This window comes from Meleagris gallopavo, chromosome 14, assembly GCF_000146605.3.
Source record: "Meleagris gallopavo isolate NT-WF06-2002-E0010 breed Aviagen turkey brand Nicholas breeding stock chromosome 14, Turkey_5.1, whole genome shotgun sequence".
In the NCBI taxonomy this organism is placed as follows: domain Eukaryota; kingdom Metazoa; phylum Chordata; class Aves; order Galliformes; family Phasianidae; genus Meleagris; species Meleagris gallopavo.
In genome coordinates this window covers 11,523,879-11,547,535 of record NC_015024.2, presented here as the reverse complement: position 1 = coordinate 11,547,535, position 23,657 = coordinate 11,523,879, and the positions used below count along the sequence as shown (strand labels likewise).

The 23,657-nt window shown below is 43.9% G+C and overlaps 2 protein-coding genes and 1 long non-coding RNA gene across 8 annotated transcripts in view; 2 read left to right on the top strand and 1 right to left on the bottom strand.

Moving 5' to 3' along the window:
* Positions 1-9,281, top strand: part of C14H3orf67 (chromosome 14 C3orf67 homolog) — a 58,388-nt gene extending 49,107 nt beyond the window's left edge. For 2 of the 3 annotated variants that reach the window (XM_031555597.1, XM_031555595.1), the window contains 2 exons: positions 5,890-5,981; positions 8,806-9,281. In XM_031555597.1, the coding sequence (XP_031411457.1) occupies positions 5,890-5,981; positions 8,806-8,918 (205 nt within the window). In that variant the 3' untranslated portion in view covers positions 8,919-9,281. The remainder of the gene's footprint in view (positions 1-5,889; positions 5,982-8,805) is intronic. The other variant, XM_031555596.1, reaches the window with a different exon arrangement.
* The window catches only part of LOC104913175, a 61,868-nt gene that overhangs the window by 7,176 nt on the left and 31,035 nt on the right, over positions 1-23,657 (bottom strand). For 2 of the 3 annotated variants that reach the window (XR_002119647.2, XR_002119646.1), the window contains exons 2-3: positions 17,354-17,443; positions 9,371-12,599 (exon numbers count right to left, since the gene is read on the bottom strand). This is a non-coding gene — a long non-coding RNA (uncharacterized LOC104913175). Of the gene's footprint in view, positions 1-9,370; positions 12,600-17,353; positions 17,444-23,657 lie in introns of those variants that run through there. The other variant, XR_004161321.1, reaches the window with a different exon arrangement.
* On the top strand, positions 18,206-22,894 carry FAM3D (FAM3 metabolism regulating signaling molecule D). 2 transcript variants are annotated; one of them, XM_019620178.2, is made up of 10 exons: positions 18,206-18,326; positions 19,116-19,202; positions 19,904-20,011; positions 20,178-20,201; positions 20,699-20,822; positions 20,974-21,032; positions 21,174-21,224; positions 21,836-21,920; positions 22,273-22,399; positions 22,523-22,894. In XM_019620178.2, exons 2-10 carry the CDS (start codon positions 19,190-19,192, stop codon positions 22,610-22,612), a joined length of 681 nt encoding a protein of 226 aa, XP_019475723.1. In that variant the 5' UTR covers positions 18,206-18,326; positions 19,116-19,189; the 3' UTR covers positions 22,613-22,894. The 2 variants fall into 2 exon arrangements, with proteins under 2 accessions (XP_019475723.1, XP_010716928.1); XM_010718626.3 differs by having other exon boundaries at positions 18,226-18,326; positions 19,146-19,202.

Genomic DNA, 23,657 nt, shown 5'->3' with positions numbered 1-23,657 from the left:
TGGGAAAGCATTAAGAAGCCAAACTTTGACCTCATACCAGTCAGCCTGGTCGTAATGTCCACACAAGTAACAGCAACTTACAGCACCCAAATATCTTGCTCAATAAGTAGAATTCACATTTCCTTTATCATCCTGAATGCAATCTATCACAACACATATTCTGATATAAGTCCCTAAGAGGAACAGGTTCAAGTCTTTCATGCATGGTTGCATCTGGGCTGTTTATGATCTCTTTTTAGTTATTAATTCATTGGAAATTAGATAATTTTGTGCTTTTTTATTAAATCTCTTTGCCTCCATTAGAAGTATAGTGTTTGGTGGGCTGGACTTGCTGAAGTGATTTGGAGAAAGGAAAAAGTCATTTTGTAAATACACTCACGGTTTTCTAAATCTCAGTGGTAGCAAAAGAAGAAAGTTCCAGTAAAGCATAAAGCAAATGAAGATATTATGTATTAGGGATGGAATGAATCTGTCACTTTGACGGATTGTGAGGCAAAGAACAGATTAACAGATTACTCATAGTCAGAATGTAGCTCACTGTGAAAAATGTGCAGGAAATGATAAGTGTTGGTTTGTGCTGATTTAATGATATTTTGAGACTACAATAACACTCCAGGAGAATAATACAATGCAGCTCATGTCTTGCATTTTTTGAATCATCAACACGTTGCCAGATTAACCTTAAATCCCTGTGATATTTCTTTTTAAAATACAGTTTTCAGTTCATGCAAAGCCATACAGACATGCATATTTATGTTATTTTTCAAGATTGTTATTACAGTGTTCACTCAAAAACCTCTGATTTGTGTATATAAATACACCCTCTATTCCTTCAGTAGTATATCTCTTTCTCCTGTATGCTTGCTTAGTTCTGCATTACGCTCACTTAGTGCTTCCCATCTGAAGCTGCGTAGCAATGAAAAGTTGCTGATTTAAAAATTCACACTGAATGTTTTTTGATTTAGGGCATATTTTGTGAGAATTTGTAAGAATGTTCACAACTGAAATTGTTCAAAGCATTTTATATGTGAAAGTGGACAGTTTAAGGCTAAGATAGCTCCACAGTTGTTACAGAGGTATGCAGGTATACATGAAATTTGATTTCTACATCGGAATGTTAATAGCCTTCAGAAGTCCTTGCTGCACTACTGAAACTAATATGGAAGGCTTTATTTCTGTGGAAATGTTTCTGTTTAAAAAAATCTCGTTACGCATCCATACATAATATATTACAAAGCAGAACCCAAATCAGTGTTTATAGCCAATCTGATGTAAGTTAATGAAGTTCCACATAACCTTGAAGTTCAGCAGGTACGTACACAACTGAAAATTCAGATCTGCTATGGGAGCCTAAAAGTAATGGAGTCTCCAAAAAAGATACAGCAATGGGTGAGGGGCTATACCACAAAGCTAGGTGACTGTCCTGACTTATTTGGGTATTAAGTTGATCTCTGTCAATCTCTTCTAAATAAACATCATTAAAAATTCAAGTAAAATGGGGAAAAATAGATCTTCGTCTTACCCATAACAAATATCCAAGCTACACTGAACTACTTTTATATAGGAGCTCATACTTAGCATTCACCTGCCACGGTAAGGTATTTACTTGGAGCATGTGCACTAGAATCTGTTTCAGTGTTATTAAATATTATTAGTACAACAGAAGTGTGTGCTAAGGTTTTAGATGGCAGTAGCAAAACCTGTCAAGAACTGATCTTTTTTCTCTAAAAATATTTTTGTAGTCTTGATTCATACAGGAGCATTCTCTGATCCTCCACAAAGTTAATCAAATTATTCATTGTAAAAAAAAACAACTCCACAAATGTTCTGCTCTTGTTACCGCTCAGGCATGACCAAGTTCTCTTCCAGGATTCATAAAAATTTCCTAAGAATTTTATGCAGCTAAATATCATCTTTTGTGTTCTTTATTGATTGTGCTCTTCAGACGCTTTGTAACCTGTCCACGTCATGTTTTGTCCCCGATACAAAACTGATGTCACTTTTTCAGTCCCTGGTTTGATGCAGTGCAGCACTTGCCTTGCATTTCTTAAGTGCACTGCTAGGTTGACCTAACATTCTGAATATTCCTTTTAATTCCTGCATAGACCATCAGACAAAGCTGTTGTACTAAAACTTCAAAGCATTTTAATTTTGTTAATGTGAATTAAGCGATCCCATTGATTAAAGTAGTAGAAATTAAATCTCATCCAAAAGAAAAGTGATAAAGTACGCTATCTCCATTCACAGGAATGCTTAAAATCTTTTTATGAGGCTTGCCATTTTCTCAGTCCTGCTAGCAGGACAGCCTAAGAAGAAATCTGTAACTAAATAAGAGTATCAGCGGCATTCATCAAGATTGAAATCAAAGCCTCTGATTATTCATTCTTCTGTTGATGGTATTATTGCTCATGGAAAAATTTAATATGGGATTGTCTCTGATTAAATCTTTAAGTGCTGCTTAAAAAGCATTGCTAATTTTCTCAGTAGACTTTACCAATGAACGCCACTTTCTGCAAATCTTCTGTCATAAAACTGAAAAAGTGTTGATAAGTCCCAAAGATTACCCCTGTTTTCTATCACAGCTCAGCTATCGTCTGATCTTTCAATATATGACATTTACTCTCCAAAAGGTCTGTTTTTAAAGAGAAGACTATGACATGGCAAGATTATATCAAGTATGTTTTACTGTATCTTGGTATGGAGAATAGCTTTGAAAATAGTTCAGACTTTCAGTGCCAGCATTAAAGATGCTGGCCAATCTGAATGTGTGCGAAAGCTGTTGGGAGCCTTTGGACAACAAAACTGACAATGTCAAAAGACAATACTTAGCATTCAGCATTGTTATCAGAGAAGCTCTAGATAGATTATTACATGTTGATGGTATTGGTTATAGCTTGAGGCACTGATAGCATAAATAGAGTGTTTTAATTAGTCAGAATGCTTGATTAGCTTTTCTGTTTTAAGGAGATAAAGAAGCTTCTTAAAGAAGTCTGCCCCAGAAATATTTTTTTTAATTTTTTATATTTTAATAATGAGAAATAGTTTAACAATAATTTAATGTTTTAATAGGAAATAATAAACTTGCCACACATCTCCCTTGCATCAATCACAAATCCACATACCTCTGCCTCCCTTTGGAACCACCAAAATTCCAAGCTCTTACACTAGCACCTACTAGAACGAATAATAACACATCAACTGATCCAGATGCCTCAAAAGAAATATAAAGAGGAAAGTGAGCAACTTATTTACACCAGAATTAAATAACTGAAGAATAAATAAAGGACAAGATCATCCAGCTACTGACAAATCATCCCATCTCTGATTTCTCAGACTTAATCTTTCAGGAGGACCCTGCAGAGATGGGAGTATTAAGAACTATGAATTTAAGAGAGATCCTGGTTTAATGGCACACCCTTCCTCCTTCTGTGTTCTGTGAATGGAATGTCTCTGTCCTTTCCTTTGGAGATAACTACCTTATTATCTTTCTTTCCTTCCTACTAATATCCTCTCTGATTTCCAGGTACCTACTGCCTTTTTTTCTTTAGAAATAATCTGGAATATATTTTATATGAAAAACATGCATCTTTAAACTCTTCCAAACCTGTAGAACTGTGTATATGCTCTAATACTTCTTTACTTCTCTAACTACATTTGTTAATCAGACTGAGACCAAGCACCATCCTTCCTCTACCATCCCACTAGATAGTATGTGCATTTACTTAACTGCTGTTCCTAAAAGCTTTGGTGTAAATGAAGAATCCTTGGGTGTATTCATGGAATACAAAAATGGTACACAGTGACAGAGAAAGCTAATAATGAGATCTCTAGGCAAGCATATTGTGTGGATGAGTTGTACCAGCTCTCATTGGCAGAGGAACAGAGGAGGAGTGGTTGGAAGTTGGACATATATGTGAAAATGGAATGATGGGATAAAAAAAATGTGAAGTATGTTTTTGACATATTGAAATGATGGAAAAATCTGTATCTTTTCCTTTAAATCTCCTATACTACTTGCTGGATTTCTACACCAGCAGTTCTGTTTCCTGAGGCAGAAAATTAGTTTCTTCCATTTTGACTCTGACTGACAGGTGGTTGTCCCCAAATTCACCCCATATTATGTGTACATGCCAGAAGGAGATGACGTGGAATCAACAAGTCCAGAAGTAACAGAAGAACAACAACCAACAAAAAAGCAACTGGCATATTTTAGCAATTACAGCACATGCCTAAGCCTTTCCAGATTTCTCTGTCAGAAAGAAATCTTACATGAGATCTTCAAGGCTTTTCAGAAAGTAGAAGTACATCACCTGTTTTCTTGGTGTTGGACAATTGATAAGGTTGGGTGTTGTAAAGAAATCTGTCAAGCTTTGGGAAAATCCATCCTTTCTGGAGGAATCCCTGGAAGCTGAAGTTACTTGCACAGCCCTAGCTGATCTTTCTAGCCTTTAGCACAAGTTGGATGCAAAATGTTCTTGTACCAGCTGTTGGAACAGCCATGGCCAGACAAACTGAATTAACTCCAAACTAACTTAACTCAATAGAGCTGCACTGTTCCACCAGCATGAAGCAAACACAGGGGAATTTAATGACCCCTTTTCCCATCTACTTCCTTTGCCTTGCAGTGAAATACATTGGTCAAAAAGGATGGATCTGGTTCCATCAGAATGAGATGATTTACTGAGGTCCCTTGAATTCCATTTCAAATGTTAAATTTCAATCACTGAGTTTAGTTAACAGTGATGTGGAAGCCTGAATGTGTTATAGCTTTTAACTGTTGAGCAGGAGAGATGGGAACATAATGAAACACCAGCTATGCACAGCGTTCAGAGATTAGCTTCTTATATGAAAAGAATTGTGAGACGTGGTCAACTGCAGAATTGCCTGAACTTTGTGACTTGGATGTGTCCCTCCAGGGCTGCGTTTCTCTGCCTGTTAACTTGAATGAAATCTCACATGTGTGCTTCCTATCCACTTTCTCAGTGGAAAAGTCTACCTTTCAGCTTGCAGTAAAAAGCAATAGCAATAACAATAAAAAGGACTGTTCTGTTTTTCTTTTTTGAGCTGTAACAATCAAAGGCAGTGTATCATAAAGTGGCATATCGGAAATGAACACTGAACTTTGCATCAATGTATGATAATGTGAAAATCATTTTTAAAAGCTGTCACAAAGTAGTGTTCAGCAGAGGCATAAACTGCCTATAAAATTAAATAGGTGAAGAAGTCCCATACTCTCTTGTCTATGATAAAGATTACATCAAAACTTTTTTCTTCCTAGAAGCAACACAGATTTATGACAGCTGTGATGAGTTCTCTGTCTTATGGTCAGCAACTAGAACTATGTTATGGTCAATAACAAATTTTTATCTATAACATATAACAAATTTTATAACACTAACACTTGCTGGGTCACTCAGTTGGACTAGATGATCTTAGTGGTCTTTTCCAACATTAACAATCCTATGCTTCTGTGATCCTGTGATCCTATAGAGGGGGCTCCAAGCAGTGCCAAATCAATGGTAACCAAACACAGCTCTTGCAATTGCCATTAAGCCTTTTTCCCCAGGATTTTTGGTTGACCTCTACTGTGGCATCAAACACAGGTGGCTTCTCCCAGGTCTGTTCCGCAGCAAAGGACTCTGATGAGTCCTATAAGATTTCAGAGCACAGCTCTGGGGATTATGGATCACACCTTTTGTTGAGAGAGTAACACCAGCTGAAGATTTTCAGTGTGAACAGGTGAAAATGCTAAGGAAAGAAGGAAGCCTTAGCTTTTTTAATAGTGTTAGCTGTAAACTAACTATATTTTTATAATATATTTATAATAATAAAATCACAAATAGGAACACAAACTGTGCTTTTAGTTCTGATTTGGTTTGTGTTTTTCAGAGACTGGTTGGATGCATTCAGTCCCCCCATCACTCCCGCAAGCCAGAAATTGGAAGAGCACATAAAATCTTCATCAAATCAGAGTATTCCAGGTAGGAATTTGTGAAGATAGTGGACCTGGGTAGAAAACCATTTCTGAATGCTGTTCCTGTGGAGCTGGTTCTGCTTCCCAGTAGTTGTTTTTTTATACTGCTACCTTTTGAGTTCAGCATCATTTATTATTTTCAGTTCAAACTAGCAGAGTTTTCCATGCCTCTGATAGAAGAATAACTTATGCAGTTGTAGATTCTTAGCATTCTGGTTGAATATAGATTCATCCCATTAAAAAATACATCTTACTTGTTTAAAATCAGGAATTGATGATAGTGAAAAAAAAGAAAAAGAAAAGTAAAAAAAAGAAAGAAAAAGAAAGAAAAAGAAAAAATGCAAAGACTAAAATTGACGTTCACAAGAACCAGAACAGTTACATATGTGGTACTTGTCTTCTGATTAAAAAAATAAATAAATATGGCCGTAAATGAAACCTCAGCACAATTTCCAAAGGAAAAAATTGCTGAGTTACCATCTTAAGTGCTACAGCTTTTTTTCTTCATAACGGCATTTGTTTAGAGAATGACAAAGAACTTTGTGGAAACTGGAAAGTTGACAGCAACAGAATAAAACATATGTCTTGTTTTCTTCAAACCCTCTTTTTTTCTTACTTATGTGTTAGGAAATAGGGTAGATACCTACATTTTTCTTCAAGTCCAGGGAATTCAATGTGATATCTCATAAATCTGACCTGTGTATTTTGATTGCCTGAGGATGAAGATGTCTCAGTGATTTACAGTCTAGAATAGATTATGGCCCCCAAATTGGCCATCTTTTCATAGATGTGTATTTGTAATTGTTTATGACAGCAAAACAGAATTCTGCTGTCAGGAGGGACCTTGCTTTGAAGAATCAAATAATATGTTTTGTTAAGGGTCCTAAATAAGCCCAAGAGAATTGGACAGTAATCCTTGAGTTAAAGACATGTTGGATATAAATTTGTGAAAGGTCTCTGAGAGTGTCTTGATGTGGATTGATGTCTTGGTGTCTGGTTTATGAAATCCAAGGCTTGCTGCAGTAAAGCTCAAATCTCTGTAAATTTTAACATTTGGATGATTGTCTCTAAAAAGCTAATAAAGTTATGTATGCATTTGAGAAATGGCTGGATTTCTCCTGCTAATTTACACCACGTATTTTCCAAACTGTTTTGTAAATTCTTCCTCATTTTCCTTTATCTTTTTATGATGTATCTGTCATGGAAAGAAAATCTCTATGTGTACCATCACTTTTAATTTTGTCCTTTTCTTTTTGCACATTCGTTGTATCTAATTAATTTCTGATTCACGTATGTGATGATATTTGTAACTTCATTAACTTCACAATTTTTTTTCTATCTCAAAATATGCCAAAAAAACCTGCCTTAGTAGTTGAAGCAATCACACTTCATTTCTCCCAGGAGTTGGAGGAAATAAGAGACCAAGAGAGCAGTTCCCTGACCTGTCATCTTCAGTCTGGGTTTTTTCTGAGCCACTAGAAAACCTTCCCTATTAAAGTAAAAGAGAAGAACCATAGTGATCTGAGCAGCTGTGGGAAGGGGAGGCATGGCTGGCACAGTGAGGGCCTCACCCAATGCAGATCGTGGTCAGCTATGAATGAGTTCCTCTCAAAAGTTATCATCGAAAGATCATATAGCTTACATTCAGCTTATGTGAAAGACAGGTTTTAAAAAGGAGCCTCAGTATATATAAAATATCTGTAATAAATCTGTCTATCTTCATCAGTGTATTTTAGGTTAAGAATTCATTTCTGTAACCTCAAAACTTTCTTGTATTCTATATAGCTTTAGACAGCCTAGAGCTAAAAATTTTATTGTCTGAAAAAGTCTTATCTCCTCTCTGATATTGCAAGGTCTCTTACACAATTGTTTTGTTTTGTTTTTGTTTTAATATCAGATGCCAGACATTAAAATGCATTTCTAAGAAGTCCCACAGTTCATGAGCAGTTAGGATGCCACACTGCCTTCCTCCACTTAAGGAGAATTTTAAGACATCTATATTTACAACTAGCAATTCTTATCTGAAAATATTAATTGGGGTATTTACCTTTGCATACATAGTTAAGGGTCCTGTCTCAGGATACACTATATCTTTTAGTCTTGCTTTGGTCTTTATTAGCCTTCCTAAAGTGAAAGAGCTCATTGTATCAGAAAAGTCAATATGAGCTCATTTATTGCAACAATATTGACTCTTCTGTAAGCTTGTTGGACTTATTTGTCACACGATTTCTTCAACCCATTAACAACAATGAAATATACTGAATATACTTTACCAGCTACCTTTAATGTGTGTATAACCAGCAATAATAAATACCCTATGAATGCTAAAAAACCTTGAATGCTGTTGCTGTGAGACCAACATGACAAGCAGCAAGTCTTCAAACAGAAATGTTTGTGCTGCTTAATTTTCTGATTTCCACGTGGAATATTTTAATAATACACAATTGGATTCCTACAGTCCTTAGGAACAGATTGACTGACTGTCTTTGTTGGACTAAAGCAGACAGTGAGAAAGACACCACTTAGGAGCACTTCAATACGCTCTCAGTAAAGGTACTGCTGCTGAACAGCCCTCTTGGACTTTGTGAAGTCCAGCTGTTCAGCAAACTGAATGACATCATTTCACCTCAGCTGAAGGCAAGTCTTCAGAAGTATGCCAAAAAAAAAACAAAAAAAACCTGAACTGCATTTATCTTGAAGGTCACAATTCAAAAGTCAAAAGATTATACAATTTAAAGAGAAATTATGTCACATTTGACAGAGAGGTATTTCCATGTTATTTTTCAAAGTGAATGAGAGTGATTTACTCTTACTTTCCACTCCTCACACAGGTGAAGATGACCTCAATGCTGAAGAAGACGAGGAAGTCCTGACTCTTTTGTATGATCCATGTCTGAACTGTTACTTTGACCCAAATTCTGGGAAGTACTATGAATTGGCATAGTCAGGTCGTGAGGGCACACTGTTTTGTATTCAGAATAGAGTTATATTTTAACTGTTTTTGAAGTGTGACTGGGCTGTATAATTTATCATGTGATTTAAATCTTGAAGTAACCGGTAGTTTTGCAAACAAATGAATATATTTTGTACGTAGTGTCTTATTTTTATAGTTTCACATTAAGTTGTACTGCAGTGGAAAATCAGGTAGCATGGAAGTTCCAGTGGGGAAGACATTTATTTGTTAGTGTCATTTATTTCCAGCATTCAAAGCTTTTACGTAGGAATGACTGAAGGTGAATCAAGAGCTTCTGTGGTGGTCATCTCCAACTTACGGTCTGACTCAAATAAAAAGAACTTTTTCCATTCATCATTTATTGGATTCCTTTGTACTTTCAGGATACACACTGTGGCCCAAAAAGACACGTTCAAAGGTGTCTATTTTGTAAGCTGCCTTTGTCATCAGAAAAAAAACCATAGGATGGACTCTGGTACCAGCTGCCCTCTATTTCCTGCTGTCATTTGAGATGGCAGTAAGGAGTGATTGTTCCAACACTCAGAAATTGGAGCCTTGTTCCACGTAAAGGCAAGAAGGTGTATATATGATCCATATGCGTACAGTCCTTGTACGTTTATATTAGTTTTTCTGTTATACTTTGCAACTTAAGAACAAAACTTATGTATCCCATCCACATTGTCTTTCAGTGCAGTTTCCAGTGAGGGCCTCAGAGTTCCAACTTAGAAATTGCATGCATCGCAGTGTGATTTCTTCCTGCTATACGTATAATATCCATGTTGACCGTGGAGCAAGACTATGGAGATAGAGCAGAGCATTCATAGCATTTCAAAATAAGTGCAGTCCATGAAACTGTGCAGGGCAGGGGCTGCCTGTGGAAGAAGCAAAGGGTTTGATTGTAATGGCATCAAGCTCACAGCAGCTTCAGAGTCCAGCAGTTCAGTATGTAACAGTTTTTTGGAGGGAGTTAAAGTGAATGTCAGCATCACATGGCAGAAGTGATCTATGGACATTTCTGGTGATTCGTGCTCTGAGTTTCTACTTGATTATATCCAGTGCTGTTCCACAGTAATCATTTGCAAGTTGATTACTCAGTGAATTTTTAAGAATAATGTATTGGAATGTCATAAAGTGAGCCTACAAAGCTCACTGGCAAGTGATTTAAAATGTTATGTCTGTAAATTATTTGTAATTATGGATGCCAGTTAATGAATATCCAAGAATCAATTGAAAATGCAGCTGTTAATAGCAGCTTGGCACAGGATCAGATTGTGTATTTGGCTTCTGAGTCAGGTACAAACATATCACTGCCAATTGATTCGAGTAGCACTGAAATCCGCAGGAAGACAGATACTGTGTGGAGATAATTTACTTACCCTGCCTTAGCCAGTTTATCCCAGAAAGATTTATATCTGTTCTTGCTAATGCCATAATCAGTTTAAGAGTTCAATGAAATCATAATTTTGCCCTTCAAAAATCAGATCCTGGCTCACACACGCTTGTATGTACACAGCTGCTTTCTGCTTAGCATTGCTTGTTGTATGTCCTCAGCAGCCATGTGAGCTCTGTGACGCCAAACGGAGCACCTCTGTCCCAAAGAGCTCCCCTCCTCAGGACAGCAGCATTGCCCCTTCCCCTCTGCTGCCATGTTTACAAGGTAAGAAGACGTGAGAAGTACTGCTTATTATTCATGTATCCTTCAGACATCAGACGCTCAATTTTGGTGCATCTTGAAACTTTGGGTCAGATGGCAAGACTGCACAGGCTGGAAAATCCGTGCAAATTTTTTTGCATAATGCATTTCATACTCAATTTTTTTCCATAGTGTTTCTTTATATCAAAAAAGAGATTGTTTTTAAGCAATGAATTATGTGCAGAACAAAAAGACAATCCGGTCTCTCTTTCCTCTGTGGTACTTCTGATAATCACCACTTCTCTTGTGGTTACTATAGTAACTCGGCATCCTCAGCTGCCACCTTTTCTGGCACTTTGAAAAAAATCTATTGAAATTCAGTTCCCTCACAAACTGAAAGCTTGGTTTCATGGCACCCACGGGAGTGTGTCAATGTAACAACAGTGCTTCTCGTTGGTTCTGGTTCTGTAGTTGCTGTTAGCAGCAGCACAGGAGCTCTCCCTCTGATGCTCTGGATCCCACTGTAGTCACAATGCCTCATCCATCTCCCCCAACCAGGAATAGGTTTGGGGTGCTGCTGCTCCATCGGGTGCAGCCACAGTCCCATATAGCCATAAACCACAGAGCCAGGCTCCCAGCACCACTGTCGCTGCACTGTAATGCTGCTGGGCTTCCAGCAATGCTTCCATTACACCGCTTGCGTTTTTTATCTATTAACAAGTTTATTATTGGATGATTGCGTGTTTTATCTTCGTGGGAGACCAGAAAAAGCCTAGGTCACAAATTACAGGCGTCATTTCAGAGCACTGCATATTTATTAGGCCATCTGCTACCGCCGTGCTAAAGGCACAAACCTTCGCTCCAGCAATCTATTCGCAGTGACTGCCTTACCACCTGAGGTGGAAAATACTAAAACTCTGGATGCATTTATTATCGCACCGAGTAATTTCATAATGTGTTCATACAGCTCAGAAAACATCCCGTGCGAGTGTTTGGCTGCTGCTTTCTCATCGGGAGGGCTCTCCAAGGAGGAATCCCGTGGTGCCGTGGGTTTGTTGCATTGGGCACATGGTGGCACTGTGTTTTGTCATTCAACCCTGGGTCATCATAGAACCACAAAATCGTTTGAGTCAGAAGGGACCCCGAAAGGACATCAGTCCAACCCCCCTGCAATGAACAGGGACACCTACAGCTCCATCAGGTGCTCAGAGCCCGTCCAGCCTGACCTTGGCTGTACCCAGGGACTGGCTGGGAAAACCATTATTCATTTTGAGATAATTTCAAAGCTCATGGATGATTATTATTCTGTGGGAATGTTTTTCCAGTGAAGAGTTTAGTTTGCTGAGCATTCCCTTCCCATTTCCAGTGCTGCTGTTTCCCATCCCCTGCATTAACACATTACCACTGAGAATGAATGGCTGCACTTTTGGCTTTGTATCTTTCTTCCATATTTTTGACAACTGTTTTTCATGCCTTGCATAATTCACTGCGACCCATGATAAAGTCAAGTGCATTCAAAGCCTGTGCATATTTAAGTTACTGCTTCTCCTTCGTGCAATAGTCTATAACCATATTTTAAAGCAGTTACAGTCTTTGTTACAGCCTTTTACTAAGCACACAGAGTGGCGTTTTTGGTAACTGGGTTACTGAGCACACTTTGACAACTCACGCAGCCCTCACGGACAATCACGTAAATCCTTCTTAATTCACAGTTTATTGACCACAGTGGTTCTGGATGAGCATCTGGCGCCAACGTCCCTCCTGTGGGCACCGCACCACCTGCTGCCACGTCTCCATGGAAATTCCCAAAATTCCTCTTGGAATGGGAAGTGCTGCAGGCCTTCGGCGCATCTGCAGGAAAACCCAGCGGGGCGGCCACGGTGTGAGGAGTGCTGAGTAACCCCTGGGCAGGCAGCGACGCGGGTGAGGAATATGTCAGGAAGTTCGGCCACAATAAATACCTGCTTAGCGAGCAGAGGATGTTCAGTTCTAAATCAAATTGCATATGAAGAGTGGAAATTGCTGAGACTGGTATTTACCTGTGAAACCAAAATTACTTCATGAAGAAAATAATTACAGACAGACTGTCTAAAAATCGGTTGTGAGTCCTTATTAAGCAGCTGAGACGGAGACACCGCTGTGAAGCACAGCTTTCAGAGCTACACCCCACATTTTGTTCTGGTTGCATTGCAATGCCTTTCAGGTTTAAGAAGGTCTTCCTTAAGAAGTTTAAGGAGGTCCTTCTTTCCATGAAGTATTAATAAATCAGCACAAGGGAGAAACCCTATTACCAGAAAAGGCTGATGAGTTCAGGGAATTAGTGGGGGAAACATGAATATTATACTAAAAGCAGTTGCTCATTGCCAATATCGAGGCACCAGTGAGGCAGCTGAGCTCAGTGTTGGCTCTGACCTACAGGGACACATTCAGGGCCATGTCCCAGACCCCATCCTGCAAACATGGAGCTTCAAGGAGAGCAGCTAAGGATCTTTTGCTGCAGCTCTGCTCCCTGACACCCATCCCTCATGATGTCTTAGAGTCATAGAATTAATAAGGTTAAGCCATCACCACCACCAAGCTGTGTCACTCATTCAGCATCTACACTTCTCTTGAAAACCTCCAGGGATGCTGACTCCAATGCTCCCTGGGCAACAGCCCTGACCACCTTTGTGCTCACCTCTGGCTGCTCTGAGCAATGAATGGGTTTACAGCCACACAGCATTCCAAGAGGTTTTCTGAGGCTGGGACTCTTTGGCTCTTCCATCAGAAAGCAAAGCAGCACAGCCCTTTGCTCATCAAATCCCCCAGCGCTCTTGTCTTAGCCCAGAGTAAAGGCTAAACAAACACATCTAAACAACTGAAAAGCACATCAACATTCAACTTCAAAATAAAATGCAGTGAAGTGTGAAATTATACCTTTTATTCCATAAATCTCCAGCAACCCGCACAGCTCTGTAACTTGTATCACGCTTTAATATTGGCAGAGTTTAACACACCATGCAGACCCCATAAAGTAATTACATTTCATCTCAACAAAGAAACAAAATCCCAGCTCATTCATCCCCCTCCATCTGAGGAAGGATTATAGACAATTCAGTGCATGTCGATTTTTCCTGGCGATAAATCCAAAGCAGGTCACCAACAAAATGGTAATGTGGCTTCCCCAGGCAGCTGATTTACAGGGAAAAATAGAGATATTGTTTGGTGTCCTTCAAGACACTGTCGCCCTGCTAACACCCCTTTGCTTTCTGAAACTTCTTGAGTTATCCTCTACTTACAAGAAGCTTAAAAACATAAAACTTACTGAGAATCGACCATTTCCACGCTTTGCAATTGCTGATCTTTTGGGTTTTGTTGCTTTGGTTTTATGAGTTTTGTGCCAGATCCTCGTTCAGCTTTTAAAGAGTTGCTTCATTTTGCAATAAATGAAGTGATTTGAGCAACAGTGGCAGAAAGACATCTGAAGGCACAGATACATTCACACCTCATGGCACCAGCCACTGCCTGGCCACCAATCCACCAAGGTCCCTTGGGCCACCATGCGTGGGCCAAGTATACAGCTGTTTGCCATGATGGAGATGGCCACCAGGCACAAAACACCACGGCCCCAACGACTTTCTGCCATCCCAAAATCAGCCACTGGGAAGGCATGAAAGTGAACACACTGGGAAGAAGAAAAGGCACAGTGGCCTTGACAATATAGCTTGGTTCCCAGTTCACCCAGGAAAGCAAAGACATGAGCTGGTGTATGCAGCTGTATTACCATAGAGGGATCTTTTGTATATGGAGAGGTAGCAGTGAAACCTTAACAGCAGAGAGGGTTAAATTCTGCTACCTTAGCCTTTCTGGGAGTCCATGAGCAGCTGAAGACCAAACTGAGTAAAAAACTGCCAGGTGAGCACTATGTGAGTTACACAGGGCAAAGAATTTGATATTGTTATGATGAATTATAATAAAATCAGCAAGGAAAAATAACAGAGGCCTGAGATGCCAAGAAATGTCATTTCTTCTGCCCTTCTTCTGCCTGGTGCGGGCACGGCACCAGGGCAGCCCCATGGGTGCAGACAGTCCCAAACCATCACAGCAACAATGTGGTTACTGAGTAGTAACTCAGCAGATGGTGACTTTTTGAAGTTGATCATGGTACAAATGATACTTTCTGAGTTTGTTCCTTTCCATTCTGATTCTCAGTAGCATGTTCAAATGTCAGGGAGCATCATATTTCTATCTTTTATTTCCTCTGTGAGAAGAAATCTTTCTTAAGAAGCCTCAGAATTACATCTTGGGAGAAAAGCTATGCTCCCTCGATGAAAGCAATTGACTTTACAAACATTCCAGAGTACAATAAAAATAATAGATGCAAAAAGCCCCACTGGCTTTGTTCTCAGTGGAGACTTTTAATTTCTATTGCACTTTTTACAGAGACATTCTATCAGCACTGTGATGCCTTACTGGATTGGTGGGGCCCATTGACAGCACAGAGGTAAGATCTCCTCTGTGTCCCCAGGTGGGCTCCCACCTCTGCCATCCCCCTACTGAGCCAGCCCCCAGTGTCTCGTTCTGCCCCATTGCACTAAGCAGCAGCAGGTTTGCATCACTCAGATGATGAGTCCCCAAAGTCTGCCCTGCCACAAGCAATAAGCAAATCTGGGCAGCACAGCATGCAGGATGGCCGTATGCTCACTCAAACACTGTTTTTCAGCCACACAGAAGCAGTACAAGCAGCTGCAAGTTAACTCACTTCTCTGAACAAGTCCCAAAGACAACTTCCTCCCACTAATATAGAGCCAGGTGGAAACTTGCAGGTGAGGAGCAGATAGAAGCATCTGATCCTCAGTGCCACATCTCCACAGTTGTCAAACACCTCCGGGGATGGTGACTCCACCACTTGCTGGGCAGCCTGTGCCAGTGCATCACCACTCTCTCTAAGAAGAAAGTTTTCCCAACATCCAATCTGAAGCTCCCCTGGCACAACTTAAAGCCATTACCTCTTCTGTTATTGTCACTACCTGGGAGAAGAGGCTACGTGTCCCAGTGCACAACTGGGAGCACAGCACTTGCCCAGCAACTCTTCGCCTGGCATCCTTCCATATTTAGTGCAAGCAAAGCAAACTGGAAGCCTCAAAGGCACAACCATTGGTAAGGCTGGGATTTGTCCCCTCTTGTCATTAATTTCCCAAATCAGAGCTGCAGAGCTGGCACTATGCTCCACTACGCTTTGTAATGAAATCACTGACTGTGCCTAAGAAACAGATTTAATGATATGATACTAATAGAGTCACACATTTCCCATGCAAACATTCATGATCTATATCCACACCCTTTTTTTAATACTGCTTTTCCTTCATAACAAAATATTGAGCACAGCACCACAGCACTGGTTAGAGGACAGCGAGCACTGGAGCACTCCTACTGTTAATCACATAGAGAAGGAATCTGTGTCTATGGGGTCAGAAGTCCCCATGGGCATCCATCTGCATTTTGAGGCTCTCAGCAGCCAAAGGAGCAATGGAGAGGGGCTGGGAGCTGCAGAGGGTTGGGTGTTATAGCAGTGGGGAGGGATTTGTGCTCCAACTTCTCATTCGGCAGTCACCAAGTTGTCTCAGAGGAAGGGCAGGGACTGGGGGTCTGAGGAAGTGGGAGATGTGCTAATTGCCTCCGACAGGCGTAATTGCTGCAATTCAGAATGCTAAAAACGTGAAATTAGGAATAATCAATGGATGTTTATGATCTGTGTCGATACCGTGAATTCAGCTAATACAGAGTAATTACACTCCTCTAATTCCCGGCGTTTGTCATCGTTGGGTTGCAGAGGAGTCCTGCAGAACAATAACACCGGATTGGCTGTGCTAGAGCTGCAAACTGTGGGCTTAGCGCGGCGCGAGCTAATTTCTCTTTTAATGGTAAAAGCGGTTATGATTTCCCTTATTTATTCCCCTCTCCGAGCGCCGGGGGCTGCGCCAGGGCTGCAGCGGGCGACGGATGCGCTGCGCAACAGCACCACCAATTGCCGCGCCGGCTCAGAGCACGCACCCACTGCTGCGCTCCTGCTGCCAGGTGGCACTTCTGCCGCTCGCCCCATCCCGTGGCCCCGAACCTCCTCCCGGGATTCATGCCTCCAGATGGCCACCGTGACTGGGGTGACAGCCATGAGATGTGTTATCAGTTTGCCGATGTGATTCATCCTGCAGGCAACCCAACGCTGCTGGTTAAGGAACTTGTGCGCGTGTGCAAAGTTAACTACAAGTGGTGCCGTTAATGGTACAGCTGATTAGAGAAGGAAGCCTCCGGCCTCTGGCGAAGAAGGGGCAGCCAGAGGCATGGCATGTGGGGCTCCCAGCCCCACGAAGGCAGTGAGATGGGGAGAGCGAGTGGTGCTCCAGCAGCAGCTGCAGACAGGATGGGATTTGGCCACGGTCCCACTCCTGGGCACAGCTTGGTCATTGCCACTGCCCCGCAGCCCTGCCCGCCTCCTGCATCCTGCTTGGCTTGGGAGCAGGGCCTCTCCCTGGTTAACCATTGACTTGCAGGGGGAGATCTGGCCACAGGCACCCTCCTGAGCAGCCAGCATGCAACCAAATGTTCTTATGGGCTGAGGAAATTAGAAACACTCTGGCAAACAGTGCTGCTCCAGTGAGGAGTTCAGTACTGGATCTCCTGGGCCCCTGGGCAGGCTCTGGGTGGAGCCTACGCCTAAAGCACCATTGAAATCTTTAGCAATACTTATACAGGAACCTTTTTGTTCTCAGAATGGTTTTTAAGCAAATAAGCTTCAGGTTTATTAGACAAATACCTCCGGTTATTGCCCACTGTCCTCCGCAGCTCCTTGCTTCTCTCCCTCTCTTCCAATGGCTCTGGCTGACAGCGGAGCGCTGTGCTCTTTCTAGCATAAAAAGAAAAAGAAAAAAAATCAATCCAAACAATTAAAAGAGAATATAATAGAAATCCCAGGAGAGGGTTGCCCTCTTGTAATGCAATCAGGTTCCATCAATTTCACTGCTAAGGGACTTCACCCAATGAATTTTACCTGGGATTAAGGTGAAAATAAATAGCCCGAATAAATAAATGACTTCCCCAAAGTGGTAGTGTTTATTGGTTTATTTTTCCATTTCTCTCCCTCTGCAATGAAATCAATACACACATAGAAAGCCATGAGTTGGGCAAAGCACTGTGCAATGGGGACAAAACACGCAGGCATGTGCCCCCACAGTGACTGGGACACAATGGGGATATTTTGCAACTTTCTATGTTCTAGGTCTGAAGTCATTGCCAGCTCCAGGCTTTACTCATTGCATTTGAGGGAAGCTCAGTGAGCTCCAAGTGCAGCCCAGTACCAGCCTGGAGGTCTCACCTCTTGCAGAGGGGAACTTCAGAGATAAGGGGCCGTGGGGCTGGCAGGGACAAGGTTGGAGGGAGTGGGAAAGGGCTGTGAGGGATGCAGAGACACAGTGCTGTGGGCATTTTCCACAAATGTTGGCAATGGGACCCAGAGCAGGGCAGGCAGGGAGCAAAATTTCTCTCCTTCCTCATAGCATATGAACCTGAACTCAGCCTTCAGCCCAGCCCTGCTACAACTCACTGCTTTTTATTTACCCTTCAAACAGGAAAAGCAACTCTCAGCGCAGCTCCTTTACAGATTTTCTACACCAAGCCTTATCTCCGAGCACAGCAGCACTGGGCACACTGCTGCAGGTGAGGCTCTGCCTTCCAGCTTCACGGTGGGCTCCAGGACAGACCACACCATGCTGTGACCCCGAATTTGGACGGTAGGATTGGGTCCCTGTGGGTGTCAGTGCTGTGTGTCCATGGGGAATGCGGTGGCAGCAGGGAGGTGGGCAGGTTTGGGTGGGAAATGGTTCATGATCCCACTTGCAACCCCTCCCAATCCAAATGGGTGAAGATACTGCGCGATCAGGGAAAGGGAAAACATTTGTGCTCCTGTGCCATGCATCCTTAGAGCTGGTGCTGCTCTGCCAACGTGGGAATTGCTCCCAAACTCTGTTTCTTGTTAGAATTGCCTGCAGCTGCATCACCATGAGCCCAACAGAGTGTATGCAAATTAAGAGGACAAAAGTGTTTGCTGAACAGTGAGAGAATGACACCAGCCCTTGGCACCAGTTTCTTTCCTTTTCATTCTGATTTAAAGAGAGGACTTTCCTCTGCAGACCTCTCTGACCACGCCAGTCTAAACTGCAAGCTGTCAGTGGCATTCTGCAGTCCATAATATTGAAAACTCACCTTGCATCATCCCATAAGGAAATGACGCAGGGCTGTGACTGCAAATACACCACTGAGCTCTTCCTTGTCAGCGGCACAGGGAAGAGTTCCTGGGAAAAGGACAGTACTGGTGAGTGACAGGGGATAGCCCAGGGCCTGCAGAATAACTCTGATGCACCGGAGCCAGGACTTTGATACGTCAGGGTGGGGACAAGCACGTGCCCAACAGGAATCCATGCATTTATGGTGGCTTAGTTCCTGATCTTCATCAATGCAAATATGCTTAACAGAGCAATTACTTTTTTATCTAACATCCGCCTGGTTTTTGTGGATTACAGCCACGCTTCACGGTGTTTCTCCTTGCTCAGGGTGACGCGGGATCAGTGACAGCCCCTCGCTGTGTTTCCTCAGCATGCGGGTGACAGGTAAGGATGCAGACGAACATTTACTTTTCCCAGTCCCATTTTCTACAGCTCTTTATACCTATTTCTCATTTGCATGGCCCATTTCAAGCCCGTCTGCCCTGCCCTCCCCTCACCAGCATCAAAGGAAAGGGCATTTGTATAAGCATCAGGTTTTTATGATATTTGTGTAGATTTCAGGCTGTTGTGTATTTCCCAGTGAAACCTTCGGAGGCTGAGAAGTGATGGCTGCTGAGAGGTTCCTGCTTCCAAAAGAGCCATTCAGCTGCAATCTAAGTATATTTTTCCATGCAGGACAGGAACGTTTTGCTCCAGTGAGTGTTGCTTTAAAGCCAAATGCCAATCACACTTGTATTAGTGGCTGCTTGGCTGTAGTTGGTGACTAATTGGGGGACAGCAGCCCTCCCAGCTCTGGGAAAATAGGAAACACTTGCATTTACACTGCTTTCTAACTAATTATCAGATTAACTTTAATGCAGAGAGGAGCATGAATAATGCTCTCCGGTGGAAGGGTGATGCCGATCTGAGGATCACCGCTCACTCTGGAGACATTAATTAAGAGATCAGAGTCCTTGTAGAGGATGAGGAAAGGAGTGTTGGCCACCTGCCATGCCACAGCAGCCACTCTGTGCATGGGGAACCTGGGGACTGCGGGATGCCCTAGGGATGCCCTTCCCCCTACCCACGTGCTCCTCTCCCACCAGGCGTGATCCGGATTCTGGTGCCGCTGGCCATACTGCTGGGCTCCTGGTTCATCGTGCAGATATACTTTGAGCACAGCAGGAGAACCATCAGCCTGCGGAGCTGGTTGGGTGAGTGCACGGCTGCCCCTGGTTGGGGGCACAGCCACCAGCTCTGTTATCTGGGCACGAGGGGACAGGACAGTGGGAAGTGCTGCAGGGGTCCGGGGATACTCACAGCCCCGAGGAGAGGTTTTGGTGGGCCCGTGGAATGCTGACCTCTCCTTTGTGTCTGCAGGTGCCACCAGAAAGCCCATGAGTAGTGAGTACCACCACGATGACTGCTTGCAAGCCGAATGTCCCACCCTCCAAATGCAGGGGAATCTCCCTATGGCCCTTGTGTAGATTTCAGCACAGCAGTGTCTTCAGCAGGCACGTGGCCCTTTATACATCCCATGCCTCAGCACAACACTCTCAGGCCATGGGCTGTAGGAAGCCAGCAGGGGTCCTATGCACGTGGTGAGGCTGCAAGCCTCACCCCAGCTGAAAATAGGGAAACTCAGGGCAGAAAACTCACACAGGGCTGGGCTTGAATGGGTGCCAGCAGCGAACACTCCCTGTGACAGCCGCCCTCTGTTCACACAAAGCAATGCCCAACATGAGCTCATCACGTCCCATCCCAACCCCATCACCACCCATCACTGGCTCTAGGACAAGACTGGCGCGTGCCTCACCTCACAGCACACCCTGACAGCAGACACGTGCCTCAGCCCCAGCCCCAGGCCCGTGCCCCCCCACACAGCTCCCTGCTCCCCCCAGGCCCACCGCAGCCCCGCCACAAGTGTGACAACAAGAGGGACTGCCCCGCCGACCACTTCGCCTTCCGGATCATCAGCGGTGCTGCCAACGTGGTGGGACCCTCCATCTGCTTTGAGGACAGGATGTAAGCAGTATGGGGAGGGTGTGGGGTGGCAGCGGGGCAAGTTTGGCCTCTGACGGCCAAGCACAGACCATTCCACAACGGTGGAAAGAGTTGTCTTTGTGCCTGGGGCTGGTTCATGGCCTGCTGCCACTCACTGGTCTCTGCTTTCCAGCCTCATGAGCACCGTGAAGAACAACATTGGCAGAGGGCTGAACATAGCGCTGGTAAATGGTGAGTTGGGCCCCAGTGGTCCAAAGGCTTTGTGCACAGCCAACTTCAGGACAGCATCAACCACGGTGCACGTGGGGCTGGGACACAGGGGAGCTTCTCTGGAGACCCACCCTGACTGTGTTGGGAATTTTCAACCCTTAGGAAAGAGCGGGCAGCTCCTGAAGGTGGGCTCCTTTGACATGTACTCTGGAGGTAAGCACGGTGCCCTCGGTGCCAGCAGTCACCAGCACTGCAGCAGCTCTGCTGTGTGTGCAGATAAGGGCTGCTGGACTTTGGCTGGCTCTGGTGGTGTACGTATGGCTGCGCAGGGTCACAGCTGAGCTGGGCTTCTGGCTCCTTTCTCACTTATAAAAGCCTGAAGAACAAAATCCCACTAAACCGATCACCCTTTACATTTGTTGGTCATAAAACTTATATTGGTAACTTCACAATTTTAAGGAGAAACACCAACGTCATGAGATTTCTTGCAGTCTGTAAGCAAGCCCCAAGCAGCAATCAGCTGTTGTGCCACTAGATGGGGCATTGGACTCAAGCATCCTGCGCAGTGGATGCAGGATGAGGAATAACTCCTGCAATGTGCACGAAGCTGCTGCCACCAGGCAGGAACTCTGCAGCCAGGCTCATTCCCGGTGTTGGGAATTTAATTCACATGAACAAGGTCTCACAGCTAGTTAGCAAAATTAGCAGTATATTTCTCCTTATGGTTGTGCACAGCAGGCAAGCAGCAGTCCCAAACCTTCCTATCACCAGTACCATGCACAGCCCTATTAAAACCCTTTTCTTTTTCCTAATGCTCCTCTCAGATGTTACACAGCTGGAGACCTTCCTCCAAGAGATCAAGGATGGCACCATCATGCTGGCAGCCACCTATGATGACGCTGCCACAAAGTGAGTTTGCCCCCACATGTGACCCTGGGTGCCCAAAAGCCAGCAGCAGTGCTAGGGCTGGGGGTGCTGCTGCTGCCAACCTCCACAGCCACGTGCTGCCAGCTCTTTCTTCTTCAAAAGAGTGATGAAGCACTGACACTGTTGCCCAGGGAATGGTAGACTCACCATCCCTGGAGTTGCTCAAGAGTTGCTCAAGATGTGGCACTGAGGGTCAGTGGGCGTGGTTGGGGTAGGTTGGTGGTTGGGCTTGATCATCTTATTTGTCTTTTCCAACCTTAATGATTCTATGATTCTGTGACAGGAAGGGCCACCAACCCAGCACCATACCGATGCTTTTTTTTCCGTCCCGTAGGATGAACAACAAAGTTCGGGCACTTTTTTCAGCACTGGGCAGCAGCCACGTGAACCAGCTGGGCTTTCGAGACAACTGGGTCTTCTTAGGGGCGAAGGGACTGAAGGGCAAGAGCCCCTTTGAGGAGGTACGTGGCCCGGCCACCATCTCCCATGTCTCACCCACCTATCTGCAAGCTTTGCCACACTGCAGATATGCCCAGTGCCACCCACTTCATCATGTTTTCTTTCTCTCATTTTTTTTCCTGTAGCACGTCAAAAATGACCAGAAAACAAATAAATATGACGGTTGGCCAGAGCTGCTGGAGATGGAGGGCTGTGCCCCCAGGAAACAAGATTAGAAGGGACGCTCTGGCAGCACACCTGCATGGAGCCCAAGCCAGGTCTATGGGGACACCAACCCCCCTGGACTGACCAAGCCCCCGGCGCAGCCACACAATCCTGGTGGTGGCTGCTGGCTCCCAGGGACCGGCATTCTGCTGTGGGGACACGCGGTGCTCAGAGCAGCTGCAGTGTGCAGGTGAGCAAGCACCCAGCCAGGCTCCAGCCAAGCTGCCGTAGTCCGTGGCTATGAGTGGGGCATTTTGTTTTTCTATCTTCAAACCAAGCATTTTGTGATAAGTTTTCTAGTTGTTTCTTAAATAATATATCTAACTATAAAGCAATACCTCCTTCCCTCTGCTTTCGAGCACAATCCAGGCTTTTCCCCACAGGCCTGGCATTGCCAACCTGTCTGCCACCAGCTGGGTTTCCCATCCACTGTCACAGCACCACACATGGCTGTCCCCTGCCCACAGACATGGGGATGTTCTGGCCCCAGTGGTCTTCCTCTCCATTACCAACCCTCCTCCACATCTTATAGCCACAATAAGGCCACGGTGGTGGCTTGCTGGCCAATGTGTGCAGACAAAGCACGTTTGCCCACCTTGTTGCTCTTTTTCTGGGTTAAATCCAAGCTAAGTCCTCCAAAGATCAAGACAACACCAAAACCCAATGCCTCCATCCCAAACCAGAAAGATGGCAGATTTTCCCTAAAGAAGGAAAAACCCAAAGCAAAAACCCCAGGCAGCCAACACAGAGGAATTTCCCGCTAGCTGTAGTATTTTATCCAAGCTTATCCTCCTGCACTCTTAGCGTGCACCTGACCATGCTGCGGGAAGCCCCTGCCATACATCGATCCCTAAATCTGCTGCAGCAGCAGCCGCTAATCCTGGGCGCTGAATCACCCACAGGGCAGCAGCAATGAGCACCAGCACAGCGCAGCAGACACAACAGCCCTCGCGCCACACACCCTGCTGCACCGCCAGCAGAAATATGCCAACTATTTTAAGCCCCCTCAAAGGATCTGGATTCGCTTGTAAGCCAAACTGAAAACAGTCTGGGACC